Source organism: Spodoptera frugiperda, chromosome 28 (assembly GCF_023101765.2).
Source record: "Spodoptera frugiperda isolate SF20-4 chromosome 28, AGI-APGP_CSIRO_Sfru_2.0, whole genome shotgun sequence".
Classification (NCBI taxonomy): Eukaryota; Metazoa; Arthropoda; class Insecta; order Lepidoptera; family Noctuidae; genus Spodoptera; species Spodoptera frugiperda.
The window spans coordinates 970,396-990,330 of record NC_064239.1 but is presented as its reverse complement, the minus strand read 5'-3'; the positions used below and the strand labels follow the sequence as shown (position 1 = coordinate 990,330).

General features: G+C 36.7%; 2 protein-coding genes across 2 annotated transcripts; both read right to left on the bottom strand.

The window, feature by feature from the left end:
- Positions 1-203: 203 nt before the first annotated feature.
- Positions 204-12,309, bottom strand: LOC118265402 (GRIP and coiled-coil domain-containing protein 1). The gene is made up of 12 exons (XM_050705717.1): positions 11,973-12,309; positions 9,635-9,739; positions 9,043-9,158; positions 8,131-8,276; positions 7,415-7,497; positions 5,502-5,674; positions 4,670-4,886; positions 3,787-4,187; positions 3,067-3,273; positions 1,873-1,982; positions 1,440-1,517; positions 204-1,065 (listed from the first exon to the last, which is right to left on the bottom strand). The coding sequence occupies exons 1-12, from the start codon at positions 12,055-12,057 to the stop codon at positions 876-878; spliced, it is 1,911 nt and encodes a 636-aa protein (XP_050561674.1). The 5' UTR covers positions 12,058-12,309; the 3' UTR covers positions 204-875.
- Positions 12,310-14,062: 1,753 nt separating this feature from the next.
- Positions 14,063-18,329, bottom strand: LOC118265241 (ELAV-like protein 1). The gene has a single exon (XM_035578043.2). It carries the CDS (start codon positions 17,927-17,929, stop codon positions 16,847-16,849), a length of 1,083 nt encoding a protein of 360 aa, XP_035433936.1. The 5' UTR covers positions 17,930-18,329; the 3' UTR covers positions 14,063-16,846.
- Between the last annotated feature and the right edge of the window lie 1,606 nt (positions 18,330-19,935).

Below are 19,935 nucleotides of genomic sequence, written 5' to 3'. Positions count from 1 at the left end.
GCCACAAGTAATAAAAATATCTAACAGAATAACTTTTGTTAGATTTTATAATAGTTAACAGATCTTAGATAGCATAATGTTTTGTTTCAAAATAAACAACGAAAATTAGAATACTATATAATCCATGATTATAATGATAATATTGATGTGAATAAGTAAATATGTAATATTTTTCTTTTAAATAAACAGTAAAATTTTGATAAGCTGTTTAACAAACATTTGTAAATAAATTGTCTTCGTTACTGATAAATATAAGGTAAACTTAATCTTTTATATTTAAGTATCAGTACCTCTACCATGAGTTTGAAGCAATAGTATTTGTCGATAGTCGTTAGCGACGACGTTAATTTTTTTGTACCACAAATTTTAGTTCCACTGTTGACCGGTAGGGGCGTTGTAAAATTTGACACTATCTACAAATACTATTACTACTTCAAACTCATGGTAGAGATACTGGATATCTACCTATCTGTACCTTAGGCATGAGTTTGCTTTATGTTTAAAGTAATCGAAAAAAAGCGCGTTCGGCGCTCTGATTGGCCGGCTCGAATTAACCAACCAATCAGAGCCCGAACGCGCTCAAACTCATACTAAGAGTACTGGATATTATGTATAAAGGTACGCGTCCACAAGCCCGCATCGTACGCATCGCACGCACCGCACGCAACGGATTTTAGTTTGTCTTTTATAGCAACGCATACAACTGCGTCCACTGATTCGCATCGTACGCACCGGATCATCAGCAAGGCCTACATACGATGCGTGCTGATGACGTCATACGGAATGCGGATGCGGACCTGTGGACGCTTACCTTACACGACAACATAAACCTGTTGAAACGTGTTTATAACATAAAATAAATGACTAAATAACCATTAGACCTGTACATCCCACCCCAGATTGCTGAGCACAGACTTCTTCTCGCCGCTAGTGAAGTGCAGTACGGCTGCGATGGCGTTCAGCATGTGCTTCCTGCCGGCGTTGTCCGTCGACATCAGGTACGCCATCACTACGTTCTTTAGGTATTCTAGATTTGCTCCTTCTCGGGATTGAATGCGACGTAATCTGGAATATGAATATATACATTTTATTTAATGGGACAAGCCCGCCACATCCTCCTAAACAGCTACAACTCCTGTAAGCCAGGATCTACAGTAGACACAACCATGAAAACATCGGAACACTGAAGTCCGACACGTCCTAGGGAGATGAATAACTGTATGGGATTCCGCAACGAAATAAATCAGAAGATATTGTAACATGTAATATTAAAATTGTTTCGTTAGTTAGCATTGATTATTTTATAACACTTGTTTTTTATGGCAAAGGACGGATCGACTTGAACACTAGATGAGTTACATGTGCTTTCCTGAAATTATAGGTATTGAGAGAGAAAATAAAAATACAAAGTATTCAAGTATTTAATAATGATTATTTACCTGTCAATTTCCTCCTTCAACGTCCGTATCACTTCTTTGAACCGCTCCTTTTCAATCGTTGCCTCACGTTGACAATCTCTGTAAAAAAAGACAAGTTATAGAAACCTAACACAGACATCTTGGTACTTGCGGTGGCATAAGTAAATTAACTTAATTATTATGTTATCGGCTTACTCACGAAACAATTTGACGCTGCTACAGAAGCAGCGCGACAGTCACCGCGTCGTGTATCGCGGAATGCTGCTCATGAATATGAGCCTCTCGCATGGCTTGAAACTAGTCGAGTTCCTCGTCAAACAGTTACGTGAGTATGCCGATAACATAATCATTAATTTAGTATATCTCACGAAAGTTATAATAAAATTAAAGTAGAATAACATACTAATCTACATACTGTGGCAGACTGCCAATTTATAATATTAGCTGTATTTACCTGAACTGTCCCTCCATGATGTGTTTCTCTTTCCTGAGCTGTGATATATCGAGATCCTTTCTAGCCAACTCGTGCGCATAGTGCAACATATGCGGCGGTGCTGTTACGTCCTGCGAAACATAGTGGTGATGATTTATATACCAGTCGATATACTTAGTACAAAATAAATATTTTAGATGGTCGAGAGTTATGAGGAGCAATAGTATAGGGAACTTTGAAAATCGGGTCTGGATTTTCAGATCTTTAATAAGATTTTTAAAAACACAGAAACAGTTGGCGCGCTTTCTTGGCAACTGGCTGCCGCGCATCGTGTAGACTAAGTCCACACGGCGCGTTGCGTTGCGTCGTCGCAGCGCTGTCCTTGAGTTGTTTTACATACAAATAACCAAGGTGTTCACACGGCGCGTTGCGTCGTCGCAACGCACACATGACGGACAGCAGCCCCCGAGACGAAGCGAGAGGGGGTGTACTCGTGCGACGTCGGAGCGGCAGCGCTCAGTTGCTTGTTGCTTGTGCGTTGACAGAGAGGATACACGTCGTTCGTCTAATAGCAACTCCCGATATTCTAACAAAAAAAAACTGTCCATCACGATTTCTTAATGAAATGAAAGGACAGATCCAGTACCGTCTTGTGATCTTGCGTCGATTTCGGCGATGACGTGGTAATAGGAGCAATGCTAGACGTCTTTTCCGATCTATGATTTGCTATAGACTGACTGCGATATTTTTTCAAAATGTGTCGTCGCTGTGCCGACGGAACGTTAAGACTGCGTCATAGTAACGCTGCGATTGCACAGCGCCCCTGTGGCCGGCTATGCGTCAAAATATTTGCGTTGCGCCGACGCAACGCAACGCAACGCGCCGTGTGGACTGGCGCACGAAGCAACTCTTTGTGTGATTCACAAATTGTTGTTTCGGGTCAGGGTGTCATGTGTGTGTTTGTAACCACACACACGACACAGGAGAAAATCCTAGTGTGGGATAACTATTATTTTAAATAAGCAAATCTTTTTCTATGTACCTAAAAGTACAATCTTCGCTGATAAACTAATGCTTGAGGTAATGATAAATAAAACCTTCCCTGTTGTATGGGGTAGCAGAGGAAACACTCCAACAAAACCATCTTACGAAGAGCAAGCTCATAATCCCGCAGTGGTCTGTCACCAGTTGTTAACCACGAAACAAAATACTCACAGGCAACATTCCTTCCTTGAAATGCGTATGTTCTTCAGCGCTGACCCGCCGCGACCGTTCGTTCCTCGCGCGGATATAATTGTCAGTTTCCTCTAGAAGGGCCGCGTACCTGTCGCGCTGGGTCTGAACCTGTTTCTCCAAGCTCATGATACGAGTCTTCAGATCCGATACAACCTCTTTCTGGTAATCTTGCTCGTTTTTGTGTTTCTGTAATTAGTTTAGAAGTTTTTGTTTATAATTTTACATTATTTTTGTTATTTCGACTATCATTAGTCGATATTCGCATTTACTCGGCGGGAGCGACCAAAACGCCCGGTGCATAGCGAGTTTGCCAAAGTATTTTGATTAATAAGTGTACTACCGCTAACTGTTCCAATAGTACATTAAGCTGATTGTAAACAAAATCAGTATAATTTATTTACATAGAATTTTAATGACTGGCCTTCCAAGTAAGATTGATTGTGCACTTCTTACCTTTCTGCCTCGTAAAGCAAAACTGTGGAATGAACTGTCGTCAGCGGTATTTCCGAACCGATACGACCTTCAAACCTTCACGAAAAGAGCGTACTTCTTTTCAAAAAGCTGGCATCGTACCTGTGTGTCCTCTGGTGTTGCGGGTGTCCATGGGCGGCGCTGATCGCTTACCATCAGGTGACCTGTTTGCTCGTTTGCCCCCTATTCCATAAGAAAAAAAGATATTTATCTACACCACAAACTTACCTCTTCATACAACTTCAGCGTATCCAACTTATCTTGCTTTTCCTCTTCTAAAACCATCTTATAAGTCTCAACTTTCTCCTTCAACAACGCGATCTCATTCTTCAAATCTCCCACGTCACTCTCCGTCTCACTCCCAACTTCTCTCATTTTCATCTGCTGTTTATAAAGATCAAATTCCATTTTCAAACTCTCATATTCTTCTTTACATTTCAAATGTACGTTTTCATATCCTTGGACAGTAAAAACCGTTGAAATGTCTATGGGACTGCCCAATTTGTCATTTTCTGCGATGAGTTCCTTTTTCAAAATGTGTATTTTGTCTATGAGCGTTTGTAGATATTCGCTGTCAGCTAGTTTGTCGTTGTCTGTTTCGCTTTTTTGTGATGGTTCTGACGTTTCATCTGTGGATAATGTTTTGATGAATGTATAATACTCACGCGAGTAAAACAAAACATAATTAGACAGGATCGTTGGTCAAGTGCAAAGGGCCTCGAGTTCGATTCCCGGGTCGGGCAAAGTACCATTGGGCGCTTTTCGGTTTTTCGAAAATTTTTCAGTAGTAGCACTGAGTTTGGAATTATGTCCGGTATATGACAGTAGGCTCATCCTCTATTACGTGAGACTTATGACGTAAATAGTGACAAGTAGGTGCACATAGTATAGTGGCATTACATGCCGTAATGTGCACTGCAAAGACATCATAGGCCCAGCGCAAACCGGGCGCCGCGCGCCTCCCATCTTTGGCATACCGTTTTCATCTACATACCGTAGTAGTTAAGGTTTATTTTAAATTAATTTATTCTCAATATCTTCACCACGCTTCAACCAGTTAGCGCTGGGCCATAGATGTAAAATTATAACCTAAATATAATCAAAAACTCACCAAAATCTTTACTGCCAGCAATCTTGTCCATGAGCCGTCCATTGACTGAATCCTTGAGCTGCTGTATCAACTGTTGGTCGTGTCGCCTCCTCAAGTCGTACTGGCCCACAGTCTCCGACAACTCTGCTATCTTACTCTCTAGTAACGCCACTCTCTCTTCTTGTCGGGCACAGATCTTGCGCGCTGATTCTTCTGCGCGTTTCGCTTTTATTTGCTCCTGTAGTTATGAGAATGTATGTTAGAAGATGGGATAGAAGTAAAGGGATTTTAAGTCAATTTGATAAGAATTTTGAAGCGTGCTAACTTTTCAGAAAATTTGATTTTGTTTGGCTATCGAATAAGCAAGTTTATGGTGGTTCAAAGGTTTAAAATGCCCGCTTCTCATGCATGAGAATGCAGGTTCGAGACGAAACTTACCAACAGCAAGTACCAAAGTGAGTTTTTCGTATATATGTACTTTCTATGGTTATTACGACACGACTGGCAGACGGTGAGGGAAAACGTGAAGACACACTGAGCTTATAACTTCTAATTACAAGTTTGAAATTGCCAACCGGCATTGAGCAAGCTTGGTGATTAATACTCATACCTTCTCCGTGTGAGAAGAGGCCTCTGGTCAGTAGTGGCAACTTACAAGGTGTTGATGTGAAGTTAAGTTGTATATAAGCAACTTAATATTTTATAGTTGCTTATATACAACTGCGGCGGGTGTATATAAGCAACTTAATTTTTTATAGTTGCAACTGCGGCGGTTAAAGGGTTAAACAAGAGGCATTTATTCAGCAGTGATGTATTCCAATTCAATAATGATGGTGACCATGATATAAGTTACCTCTCGTATAGCAACCGAGTGCGACTGCTCCAGCAGCGCCAGTTTGTTCTGCAGTCGCACGAGCAGCGCGGGAGTCTCCACGGTGCGGGCCTCCGCGCGCTGCAGGCGACGCTGCGCCGCCTCCAGCGAGCTGCTTAGGTCTCGGACACGTTTCTCTAGCTCTGCTTGAGATGCTGAGGGAATAAAATAGAATAATTGTTCAATTGGTGTTATAACAAGAAAAATAAGTGTTAAAAATTTAATATCTAATCGCTAAAAAGCTCTGCTGTAAAAGTTAAGGACACTGCCGGCTTAGCCTAGTGTTTTTTCCAATCAACGACTTCATATTTTATATTGATAGAATTAATTAGTTCGAGATGTTATAAGTTTTTTTGGCTATTACGATTATTATATTTTTTGTATTGCGTTACTTAATTATCTGTGGGAGAATGGGCCGGCTCGATAGGAATAATACCACGGCCTCACAGATAACCGACGTCAAACAACGCTTGCGTTGTATAAGTGAAGTTACTGGAGGCCCATTTACCCCCCTTCTTAATCCCCGATTCCCCAACAACCCTTAAATTCCTCACACCCACAAGGCCAGCATCGCAGTTGTAACGCCTCTGATGTTTCAAGTAGTGTTGCCCAAATTCAGTCTTGGTCTTGCAGTCTTGGTCTTGTTCTTGCGTTTTTGCAAGACCAAGACCAAGAACAAGACCGCGTATTTTTAGCAAGACCAAGACCAAGACTGACCGTGCAAGACTTGAGCAAGAACAAGACATAGCCTGCAAGACTCTTGCGTCTTGCAGCTAGGACGTCGCGCTATTTCACTGCTAATACCATAAACATAGCGATTAAAAAAATATCTATTAAAATCTAACTGAGTGCATGCATAGTTATGTTTTAACAATCGGCACTTTAATAATGCGGCATCAAAGGTTTTGTACTTACTTCTTAAAGAAATTTGCCGCTTTTCGGAAGTACATGCTTATGATACACGCGGTTAACGCGGTTATGATACGGCTTCTTTTGAAATCTAAAACAATCGTTGCCGCCACGCCGAATTCATAACATTTGACACTATTTGATTGCCGCCATAGGGCGTAGGTATACTCATGCAAAATAATTTCGAATTTTAAGAGTACCTACAGGTGTTCCAAAGAATAAATAAGTTTCAGAGTGCTTAGAATGAAAATGAATACATTATACTGATCACGCAAGTAGTATTATGATTAGGATAAAATGGTAAGGATAGGTAGTAGATGTCATATTAATTCATTCTAGTAAGTATATATTATAATATTGATTACTTATATGGTTTTAAACTAATTACTTAGGTACTATTATTGTACATTTAGTCATTATATTTCTTAAGTTTTTACAAGAAAAAATAGCAAAAAAGTGTTCAAATATCACCCGTTTAATAAATATTGTAGCCACTTTTAAATATACTTGAAACGTGTAAAAAAATTCTACAAAACTAATAAAATAATATAAAAAGCGTAGGTACTTACCTACTAATAAAATAAAAAGCCTGCGATAAGAGTTTTGTATTACTTACCAGCTTATTTATTAATCTGCTTGATCTTTACTATGGCTATGTTAATTCAAGCTCACAATGTTCCAATTCTAATACGTTTTTCTAAGATTTAAAGTAAACTTTAATAAATAGTAATAGACTAATAGGTAATTGCAAGACTTGCAAGACTCTTGCTGCAAGACCAAGACCAAGACTGGGAGCGCAAGACCAAGACCAAGACCAAGACCAGGTGTATTGGCGCAAGACCAAGACCAAGACTGGCTAAGTCTCGTCTTGTTCTTGCATTTGGGCAACACTAGTTTCAAGTGTCCATGCGCGCCGCGATTGCTACCATAAGGTGATCCGTTTGCTCGTTTACCGGTTTATAGCATAAAAAAGAATCGTTTTTTACCTTGTGCCTCACTGGAATGTACAACTTTATCTTCTAACTTCTCTTTTGTTTTCCTCTCACTATTCAGTTTCAGGTGTAACTCTCTGAAAAATAAAACATGTTCCGAACATCAAGTAAATGCTAATTATTGTGGTCAAATATTTATGATTATAGAGAAAGCCAAAATAAGTATTTTACTATTTATAGCAATTGCTATAAATAGTAAAATACTTATTTATTTATATATTTATTTATTAAAAAAATAATTTATGGCTACATAATTATGTAGCCATAAGTTATTTTTTTGTATGGGTTCATCTCTATTACTTATATATAATTCTTCTGTACGTGTGTATGTCACTGAACTCCTCTTAAACGACTAGACGGATTTTGATGAAACTTTTTGTGTGTGTTCAAGAGGATCTGAGAATGGTTTAGATTCACAATTTTGTCCGCTGGACAATGTTTTTTTAATTAATTTTTAATTTATTAGTAGTTGTTGATTTTGGAATGTTTTACATCGGATCCGACGGACGGCGCTACCATCGCAGTGTCAAATATTAATGACGTTAGATATTGTCATAACATTTGAATAATAATTTTCATCAAAAAGGTCCAGAATGTTTTAGCTTATTAAAAAAAGCCTCCCCTTGGTCATAAAATTTTCAAATTGACGTGTAGACAGGACAACGTCTGTCGGGTCCGCTAGTTACTTATAAATGAAGATGATTACTCACTTCATCATGGCCTGATGATCAGCTCTCTCTTTCTCCCTCTCCTGTATCTCATACGCTACCTTCGCCTTCAGGTTACTGACTTCAGCCAAATGTTGCTGAACTAATGTCCTCGTCTCTTCTCGCATTGCAGCGATCTGGTTTTCATACTAGAAATAACAAAAGGAAAACTTAGGACGCAGCATTTTTCCTGATCAGTATTCTTCAGGTTTGGCAGCAGGGTTTTGAACATGATACACCATAACATACTCCTTGCTGCCAATCCAAATACTTTGCCTAATCCAGGAAACAAACCTTGATAAACCTAAAAGTCACAATTTACGTGATATCTCAGAAAGTATTAAGTATATATTTCCGAAAAAATCACGATTTACTCACGTAAATTAATTGAGAAAAGCTCAACTAGTTTCGAGTCACCGAGGGACTCTTCATCATGAGCAGCGTGCACAGACGCGGCGACGTCGCGACTACTCAGTAGGCTGCGCGACGTCGCCATTAATTTACGTGAGAAAGCCGTGATTTTTAGTTAATCTTGATAAACCTAAAAAAATTATCAAATACAGATCTTAATCTGAATGATAAAATATTAAGTGCAGTCAGTCACCTTAGTACAAAACATTTATATGTATATCTTTCTAATAATAGTTATCAAGTCATATTAATAAACATAATATATGATTACAATCATGTTTCTTGATTAAGTTATTTCCTTAAATATCAGCATCATAAATGATTAGTATTTTGTATGATGAGCAGACGGATCACCTGATGGTAAGCAATCGCCGCCGCCCATGGACAGCCGAAACACCAAGGGTGTTACAAGTGCGTTGCCGGCCTTTTGGGAGTAAGGAATTCAATGGTTTAATGGCTCAATAGTTTCTCCAGTCTATTACAAGTCCTGGTAATGTACCTTACCTTATCTCTAGTTAATTTCTTATCAGCTTGAAATGCTTCCTCCATCCGCGACTTCTCTTCTGTCAAGGTGGATAGAGACAGCATGAGAGCTGCAACTGATTCATCTCTACCCTCATCTGAAAACAAACATTGTTATCACCTTTAGTATGGGTTATATAAGATTTTAATTACTAAGCCGACTTAGGGATTGCAAATCTCGGAGCTGCACACTGCCTATCTGGTTGGAACAGTAAAAGTCTGACATTCCGTCTTGCCTTACCCAAGGCAGGAGAACTGATTGGATGATTTTCCTCCCTCCAAAAAAAAAGGATTGCAGATAGGCACTGATAATTTTGAGAATACTGCATTCCTTTGTTTTATTTTCCACAAGTTAACCTGAGTAGTTTCTTAATATACTAAAGAACAGACGGGCTATTCAACAAATCAGAGCAAATTATTATAAGGAAATATGACAATGTAAATCTATAAACTGCATTATACACAAGGATAACAACATTTAATACTTTCATTAACTACTTAGTAATTTTAAAAATAATTGTATTTCGAGCAATTTTCTATTTCCCTAATCAATTTCATGTGAATTTAAACTTACCTCCACCTGGACCCTCCACTGGACTTTCAGTTTTATTTAGAGCTTTAAGACTTATTTCCAAAGCCTCTTTTTCTTTAACAAGTCCTTTGTAAGCAGCAACAACATCTGAAAACAAATGAAATTAAGTATCCAGTATACTGAAGTTCGGGCTACAATAGCCCGCTGCGGTGACTGTGACCCAAATTCTATAACCAATAGGGATCCAAAACAAAGTGTACGAGGGTCGTTTGAAAAGTCCGTGCAAAAATTAAAACTACTTAATTTTTTGGGGTAAACCGTTTTTAGTTTTTAAGATAGTCTCCTTTTAGGCTTATACACTTCGTCCAACGCTGCTCTAGTTTGTTGATCTCTTCTGAATAATAGGATTTGTACAAGTCTGAAAAATAGCCGTTTATTTCTGCAATCACCTCCTCATTTGGATAAAATCACAAATAGTAGTCCGAGGGAGCCAAGTCTAGAAAATAAGGGGAATAAGAAACGAGTTGGAACCCTATTTCCATTAATTTTGCGACCACAACTGCTGAGGTGTGAGTTGGTGCGTTGTCGTGATGGAAAAGGACTTTTGTGGGCCAATCGTGTGCGTTTTTCTTGCAGCTCGGTTTCCAAAAGGTCCAATAACGATGAATAATATGCACTTGAAATAGTTTTACCCTTTTTCAGATAGTCGATGAGGATTATGCCTTGCGAATCCCAAAACACAGTCGCCATAATCTTTTTTGCGCAGATTCCCCCTTGGTAACCCGTTGTTTAGATTGTTCTTTGGTCACAGGAGTGTAGTGATGTATCCATGTTACATCTACAGTGACGAAACGACCTGCGGTTTCTTCTAGAACAGCTGCAAACCGTCCATGCAACACTTCACACGATTTCGTTTTTGGTTAAGCGTGAGCAATCGCGGCACCCATCTTGCGGATAGCTTTTTCATATCCAAATGTTGATGCAAAATATTATGTACCCGTTCATTCGAGATGCCCACAGCACTAGCAATCTCACGCACCTTCACTCTTCTGTCATCCATCACCATATCATGGATTTTATCAATGATTTCTGAAGCGGTAACCTCAACAGGGCGTCCAGAACGTTCAGCGTCATTTGTGCCCATATGGCCATTTCGAAAATTTTGAAACCACTTATAAACTGTTCTAATCGAAGGTGCAGAGTCACCATAATCAAGCTTTTTTAGCCTCCTGAGGCATTTTGTCTTTCAAAAAATAGTGTTGACTAAACAAACGAAATTCTTTTTCGTCCATTTTTTGAAAATCACTCGACTTCTTCGATTCAAACGAATGCCAAACACAAAGAAATAGACCGATCTGGCTGAAACTTGGTGTGTGGTCTTCCAAAAGACGCTACTAACTAGGCATAACCTCGATACGCGCCAATAGTGCTATCTCTCTGACTTTGCAAGGACTTTTCAAACGCTCCTAGTATATAAATTTTTCATTGGTCTAATAGTTTGGGCCAAAGTTACCCAATCTTATGGTAATATATTTTTTATTTAATTATATTAACTATGTGTGGATTGTAAGCAAAAAGCAGAGGTTCCATGATGGTAAGTGACCAGTATTGCCTATGTATACACTCAATGACTTTAGAGCATGGATGCACAGACCGTGACCCGCGGGCCGCATGCGGCCCGCCGGTCGAATCCTGGTGGCCCGCCAACAGTAAAAATATTACTCTCGTACATTCGAAAAATATTGAATTCTATTCCAGAATAAAACCATTTCTATATCAGAATTCTATTCCAGAAAAAAACATTTATAACGACCAAGACTTGCGCAACAAATTCCACAAAGGAGATATCAATTCTTTATTGTCTTTAATTACCTATACTTCTGGCGGCCCGCAATCCGTTCGTATCGTCCTAGTCTTAATAAGTCTGTGCATCCCTGCTCTAGAGGAACATGTGCATTGTCAGTTTTTAAAATTATAATAAGAACAGCAAAGATGAGGAACTCTTTTGTCTGTTTACTGAAAGGCCAATAGATGACCCAATACCAATTAAAAATAATTTATTGGTTCTTGGAAAGTGGCAACACAAATGGGAAATATTTCTTTTATGGTGCAAAACGTAACATGCAACCAAATAAGATTTTATATCAATTTGGCAATTTCTAATTAGTGAAAAAGGTTTCATATTGAAGACCACAATTATTGATAATTAATGTTACCAATGCAGTATTGTACTTTTACTATGAAATTCTCACAATATTGTACAAGAAAACATTATAGAATAATGATTTATCATCCATATTGCCTTATGGGCTGAAACATCTGCTAGATTTTTGCAATATCAATCTCTTTTACAATAGTATTGTTATATTTGTTTGCTTACCTCTCAGTCGACCTTCATATCGCTTGATTTGATCAGCTTGTTTAGTAATAGTCGATATCAGCTCTTGTTTCGATAAAGATTCCATAGTTTTTCAGCACTGCACAAAATACTGACGAAATATTTACATTAAAAACAATAAGATAGATTATGCTGTTTCACATCCCTATTTGGTTTGGTTAATGAAAATTAAATACGTAGATAAGGTTCACACTAGATAATATTTTCAAATAAACACTTGATTATTTTTAATTAAAATAAAATACATTTCATTTCACTAAAATATAAGAGCATCTGACATCGTTCAATCTTTCCAAACTGACGTAAGTTTGACATGACAAATGACATTTATTGAAGCTTGAAGTGAAATGAATGAATGAGTGAGTGAAAAAGAATGAATTAAATGAATGAATTATTTTCTATCCGTTGAGCAGACGTTTCACGCAGTCACGCTCACGATTCACGAGTAGGGTAGGAAATTAGGAATATCGATTGCTTTGGCTATGGAAGTCAAACCACGTATGCTTTATACACAAGTATAAATATTCATAACAATGGGATACCAAACTTTATTTTACTATACATCGTACCTACCTAGTCCAATAAATAAACCCACCACAAAGATCGTAAAGGCTTGGTATGATAAGTAGGTACCTAGTTGGTTTCTGTTGTAAATGGTAATTAGTGGTAAGTGATAAAATAATCGTTAAAAGGTAATCGAAGTTTGGTGGGTAACCATTACTTTGCATTTAGACTTTCAAGTACATAATATTATGTATGTTTCACGTTAGGTACACCTAACATAATATTATAGGTAAGGAATAAAATTAATGAATGGCACTGTGTACATCACACCATGTGGTCGAGAATTAATCGATCAAATTGAAGTAATACAAACATTAAACGCTTATAATTAAATGAATCATTGTCGATTCCGACTTTCTATATTACTTACCATCACCTAAATGTATTATTTCATAGGTTTAAAAGGAATCATTGTTGAAGTCGGCATTTCGGCAGTAAAACGTTTTTATTTTATTAATTTCTTTTCGTTTGTCACTAAACCATTCCTGTCCTAACGCGGCCGCGCCAGAGCGATTAGATACGGCAACCATTTTGCGAATCTCTTTATACAATGTTGCTTTAAGAATAATAGTAGGCGCTATTGTTGTTTGTACTCACTCAAATATCGTATCCTACGGTCGAGGTCGTTGACCCCCGATTTAAAAATGGGGTAGCATTCACCCCAAGTTTAATTATTGCACATGTTATAAACGTAATGTCCAAATGTAGCCCATACTTAATTATTTTGGGCTCGATGTTATAAAGTGTTGATAATATTCTATTTTTTGATGTTGATCGTAGGAACCAAGCATGGTGCCTAAGTTACCTAACTAGATGATTAGCACATGAAATAATATTTAATTTATATGCGAGATTTTTTGTTGATTGAGAAGATTTACTTACAATAAACAAATACACAAAATAGGTACCTACTCATACATACCTAGATAACACGTGGCAGGCATTAAAAAAACCAGATTGAATAAGTACATATCAATAATTATTATGGAAATCAGTTTCATAAATAAGACGATGTCCGATTACATCAAAAGTTGTAGCATCGCGAAATAAAAACGATTTCACCATAAGCGATGAATTAATCACAGCAGCGGCAGCGTATCTTCGAAGCTCGCTCGGAATCCTATTCGCAAGCTTCCAGCCAAATAAAACGGGCGTGGCGCCTCGCTGTCTGTAGATTGGATCGATGCATGCGTACTGCGTACATACACCCCCGGCTTACATTAAGTAGGCACCTATCTCTTTTAGGCGTCTCTTTTAACAAAATCTAATAAGATTTTTTGCTATGTAGGTCGATGTACAAAACATGTTGAAAATGTTCAACTGCGTTTTCATCAATTTCTGTAGCTGCACGATTTAACGATTATCAAAATTCCCATCTTTCGCAAATCACCCTTGGAAATGGCGTAATCCGGCTGATGGCGCGGATAAGCCCAACAGAGGAAATGTTTTGGAAAATTAAAACACGCTTGTACTTGAGGTTCTCGGGAGTAAGATTTTGAAATAAAACATTATTTATATGTATTATTGCTAAGGTCAATATTTAATTTCTATCAATATCCCCTACGTCAGATTACATTCGTTGACATTATTTCAAAAATTAAATGTAAGTAAGCCAAACACGTTTTCATACATTATCGGCGATTTGTACTCTGTCTTATAATTCTAGCTACATTCTAGGCCAAACCCTACAATACCCAAACCTGCCCAAAGTAAATACAAACGAAAAAAACTAAACCAAATCATTAAACGTGGGATAAATAAACACTAAATAGAAAGATGTTAGTTTTATATAAATTAAACAGAAACTATTCTAAATAAATAAAATACCACAACTTAGAACACAAAATACTAAAGTTGAACAAAACGAATAAGTGGACAGGTGTGTACTGGTATTATTTCGGTGGAGAAAGCAAGCGTATTTGTTTCAACCATTCAGGGACGACACAACATAGATTAACAGTAATTTGTAAAAATGGATTTTGCTTATTTTATGCGCGAATGACTATAAATGTATGTACGTCTCCAGCACTGTCAGCAATGGAAGCCAAAAGCGGCAATAAAATTCAAGTTACAAAGTGGGTTTGATCAACTTTGGCCATTTCCTTCTAGCCGAATTCCGACTGTGTATCAACCCTTTCTAACTTATCTTCAATTAAAAGTTAGACACTCGTAATTGCCACTCGCAGAGTCGGCGTGTACAGTCGCGCACAAATACAGCACATCCACATCATAGCATATAACTCAGAGGTACATCTACCTTTGACTAGTTCTGATACACACCATTTAGTATTTTTATGTATTGTGTGCTTTACATGGGTATATTACTTATATTAAACCAAACACCACACCAACATAATTTTAAACCAAAATCCTAATCTACGTTTTAAATTAGAGAACACAGTTTTCTTTAAATACTTAAGTATACATACTTAAAGATTTAAATGTTGCGCAAAATTATAACTGACTAGTTTCGCGTATTTTAAGTACTTTAAATAAATAATTAATATTAATGAAACATTTATCCTTACCATAGAAATTAAAGAAAATACTTAATCAAAATGCATTATACAAGCCCAACTATGTGTCTGTGAATATCTCGCCTCGGTTTTTTATTTCACTTTAATTATGATATGCATTTGACTATCAATAATTTAACTATTACGGAAATTACTATAATGAATATCAGAAACGATACAAACAGTTGGATAAGGTATAGTAATGAGTAGATTACCCAACTAATTTTGAACTTACACTACTTCAATATATTAATATAAACATCAAAATGAAATCTATAATTTCTATTACGATTATGACAATAAATTATGTTTACAATGAATTTTTAATTACTTAAATTTAATAATAAATAGTGATGATTATATAATCAAATTAGAGAGACAATATCATGATGTGAAAGTCAAATATCATGGTTTGTTTTGTGCAAGATCATGCAATATTCCTGTAGAAAATTGCATTATTATAATTTCAAAATTTTGATTTTAAATGCACATGAAAATTTTCCAATAAATAATAACCAATTTGACTTTCACTGTTATACAAGTACTATAATAATTATGTGCCCAATTGATACATGAAGGTATCCAAGTCATAATAAAATGTTGATCAATAACTAATTTAGTTGTAATGTCATGGTCCTTATACATAATTTCAATTGAGATTTCTTGCCAGATTTTCAAGTCAATTTTATGAATGGAGTCAAATAATAAATGTAAGTAAATAATAATTATGATCCTAATTATAATTGTTCTATAAAATGTATCCACCTTACTTATGACTTTGTGCACAATTCAAGCTCCAGAATTATATTATTATCCAACATTATTATAATAATGGGGCCATCCTTATTTTATCAACATGAATGGAAGTATAGTTTTTAGTCAAAGTTTCACTTACAAACATCATTTTATATATCAGTCAATGCATTTCTGACATCTTTGGTAATAATTATATAATGAACATTTTGTTTAATATACTATGTTTTATTTTATTATTGCAACTATTTTTCAAAAGAAAAATAATAATATAGTTGTTGGTACAATAAAAATTGCACAGCATTTCAATATACATATTATAATAAAATATTTTTTTTTATTTTTTACTTACAGTAAAAAAAGTTTAATATTGCACTGTCAATCGTTAAACATATTATAATTATTGCCTGAATTACGGTTATATTAGAATCTTGTTGGCATCATTATCCTATTATAATACCAGAACTCTACAGGTTAGTCTCAAACTTGAGACTCATCCCAATGGACATATAAGTTATACATAAAATTGAGTTAGCAAAAAGTATGCAGTTAATTTAATTTTTATACTTAGGTCTCGAATTTTATAAGTATGACTAAGCTACTGACTCCGTCTGATTTGTAATTCAGCAAGTCAGGTAAGCCATTATAATAATTTACACAAAGTTATGTCTAAGTACTGCATCACTTGTTACTAACTTTATTTATAATCTTAGGATTATTTATATATCAGGTATTTAACTAGACAGGTATTTCATGGACTCTGTAAATTAAAATTAGGTCAATTTTGTAGATATACTTGGTGTATAATGTCAGTCATTTAAAAATTTGTCTACTTTCTTATTGTGATGATTTTTATTTGTACCTATACTGTATGAACGCTGGTTCAAACTGACATCATGTCATGATTTGAATCACATTTATTCCATTTTTCACTCAGTACTATTAGTCCAACTTCAAACCATGACAAAGTAATGATCAACATTTTTGCATTAGCTACAATTTATTGACTAGAATCTGGATCATTTAAGATTTACTCTTGTTCGTTTTGAAGCTGACCTGGAGTACTTGGCCATTTAGCGAGTATCCATTCAAGGATTGGATGGCAACAACAGCCTCATCATAGTTGGTCATGGTGACAAAACCATAGCCCTTACACTTGTTGGTTGTGGGATCTCTAATAATTTTAACACTCTGGACGGCACCAAATGGGCCAAAGAGCTGCCATAAGACACTCTCTTCAGTGTCGGCTCCAATGTTATAGACAAAGATGCACCAACCTGAACCACCAATGGCATTACCCTGTATGAGCGGGTCGGCCAAAGGAGAGAATCTTTGAAGACCTTTGTTGATAGCCAACAGAGCCTTGCCAGCAGGTCCAACGAAGCGGCGAGCAGCTGCAGGTGCCAGGTATGCTGCCAGTGGAGCGAGGGCCTTGTTCTGGTTGCTGGGGTTGTTGGCACACTTGACTGTGATGGGACCGGTGCCACCTGGAGGTATTGTGCCATTTAACTCACGTATTGCGTTCTCTGCTTCGTGTCGCTGGTCGTAGCGGATGAATGCGACACCCCTCGAAGGTCCGACGATGTTTGGTTCGTCGCCGCCGACTTGCAGCAAATGACCAACATTTACATTCTCATGGAGTATGCGCGAGCTGATGATGGTTCCATAGGGACTGAAGAGCTTCTCCAATTCTTGCTGCGTCATGTGCTTCGGCAGGCCTGATACGTAGAGATTGGCGCCTTTGATCGCGTCGGAACTAGGACGAGCGTACGACACCTTAATGATTTTGTTCTGCAGCCTCAACCCATTCAGTGTGTTCACTGCTTTTTCAGCGTCTTCCGCCTTGTGGTAGTTGACGAATGCGTACCCCAAACTCTGGCCATTTAGAATGTGGTCGGGGAATACGGTCACTTTGTCTCTAATAAGCTTGCAACTTTCTACTTCGCCGACACTCGAGAATAACGATCTAATCTCTTCCTGGGTCATCGTTTGCGGCAAATAGTTGATAATCAGGTTGGTTTTAGATTCATTATTGCAAGGTTGGACCTTGCTACCATTTTGCGTGGGCTGGTTCGCGTTTACGCTGTCGAGTGTATTTGCCATCATTTTGACTATTTCTATGTTTACACCAAATTAGGTGAAATGTCACAGGATCTGTGACTTATTACAAAATATATAAAACGGGTGAGTTACAACATAGATCCACGTTCTTCGCTAGTTATAACAACACCACCACTTCGCGTTGGTTGAAAGCATATGCAAGGGAAGAAAATCAATAAGATGCTGTTCACTTTTGTACTTATCCTGTTTTAGGTGGTACGGCGCCGAGTCCGTTGAATCAAAATATAACGAGAAACACAAATGAGCTCTAGTTTATTAGATCTTATGGAGAATACGAAAGAAAAGTGAAAAGGAAATCAACCAAAAATCTATGCGACTTGCGACCTATTCTCGTAAATTCATTTCTTTCACTTCACTTTCTTTTTAAAATGTTGCCAGATTGCGAATTTGACTACCTAATCTACCGAATTTTCTCTCCGTGAATCATTTCCCCATTTTTAACTATCTTTATATAAAAATAGATCCTTTTAGTATTTTTTCAGATTTCAAATAAAAATATTACTTAAAATGATTTTGGAAACATTATTTCCTATGACTACGATAGGCGCAATAAAAATCCAATATGTTTTTATTTATTGTTCAGAACTTCGATATTTTTACATAAGTACACAATATTGCCTATTTAAACTCAGACTTTATTTTCATAGCGACAAAAGAAATTCATTGATTCTAAAAATGTCAAAAGTTTAGCTAAAACGGTATTTGAGTTCAGTTTGGTGACAAACAGACTGATAAACCAACAGAGAGTTAGGAGAGTGATAGTTATAAATTAAAATCTTGTTTTCGTAAGTACAAAATCTGAAAAATAAATATATTAGGTAAGTATTTAAAAAAAGTACAAGTTAGTGCAACAAGTTATTATGTTAGTCAATCATAAAAACAAAAACTTTAACGTCTTTCCTTCTTTCTAACGTTTTCAATTAGGAAGGTCAATATTGTATAAAGCAGACATTATCTTGCATTAAATTATTCATTTTACATACTTTAAATATAAACTTAAATTATCAATAAAATTAAAATTCATAAATATGGTTTAACTTGTAATCTAATAGGTAGTCACAAGATGATAAATATGACCCTGCTAACTGGGTAATATTTTGTAACTGGTCACACTAAAACAATGGTGCCAACCTAAACGCCGTTCAATGCAGCCAACATTAAAGCAGTAATTCTAATAAGCGTTCGTAAACCAAGTAAAACAATGTATTTTATAAATGAAATGTGTGAAAATAAATTATTCACTCTTTACTAACAATTTCAAAAGTTAGTTTGATAAAATTTATTTATAAAATCTCCTTTCTTAATTTTGTTCACTATTATTAGTTTTGTGTACGAAGTAATATGCGATACCAACGCCATCTCTTATTTTACTAAGGTAACTTTTAAAGAGGTCAAAAATTAAAATTATCACGCCAATGAACGTGTAATGCGCACGGCAGAGTAATCGGATTGTATGTTTTTTTAAATTTTTTGTTGTTTCTGTGTTACCTACCTATTTCCAATAATTTTAGATAGATAGTAGTCTAGATTGTTGTTTAAAAAATCTATGTTTTACGACAAACGAGCTGGTGGTTAATCAACTGAATACCTGAATGGTAATCAATTTGCAGGGTTTTGGACATTGTGAATTTGGAGGGGGTCTCCCCCTCAATCAGGATCAGGTGTCCAGTAACTTCACTTACACGGTGAGACAAAACGCAAGCGTTGTTTCACGTCTGTTTTTAATGAGGCTCATTCGGCAATTCCTCTCATGCTCAAGCATGGCTCATTTACTGAAAAGTAACGTTTTTTATACTTAACGGGATGGCGCTTGGCCTAGGACTGGTGGTAAGCAATGATGTGGCCGACGATGGAGCATGCCTACCTAAGAGCAACCTGTTCACTCGGGGACTTGAAGACACCCAAGTTATATTTTATAGGTTATGAAACCTTATTAATATTTTGTAACTTGTACGTGCCTACGCACTTAATTTAATAACAATCAACGTAGG

What these genes read in the sequence shown, in the direction of transcription:
- LOC118265402 (XM_050705717.1), bottom strand. Translation starts at nt 12,057, where the DNA reads ATGGAATCTTTATCGAAACAAGAGCTGATATCGACTATTACTAAACAA. An exon ending in AGAAATTAACTAGAGATAAG is followed by an intron (nt 8,277 to 9,042) that starts GTAAGGTACATT and finishes TGTTATTTCTAG; the next exon opens with TATGAAAACCAGATCGCTGC. An exon ending in ACTCGGTTGCTATACGAGAG is followed by an intron (nt 4,887 to 5,501) that starts GTAACTTATATC and finishes TCATAACTACAG; the next exon opens with GAGCAAATAAAAGCGAAACG.
- LOC118265241 (XM_035578043.2), bottom strand. Translation starts at nt 17,929, where the DNA reads ATGATGGCAAATACACTCGACAGCGTAAACGCGAACCAGCCCACGCAA.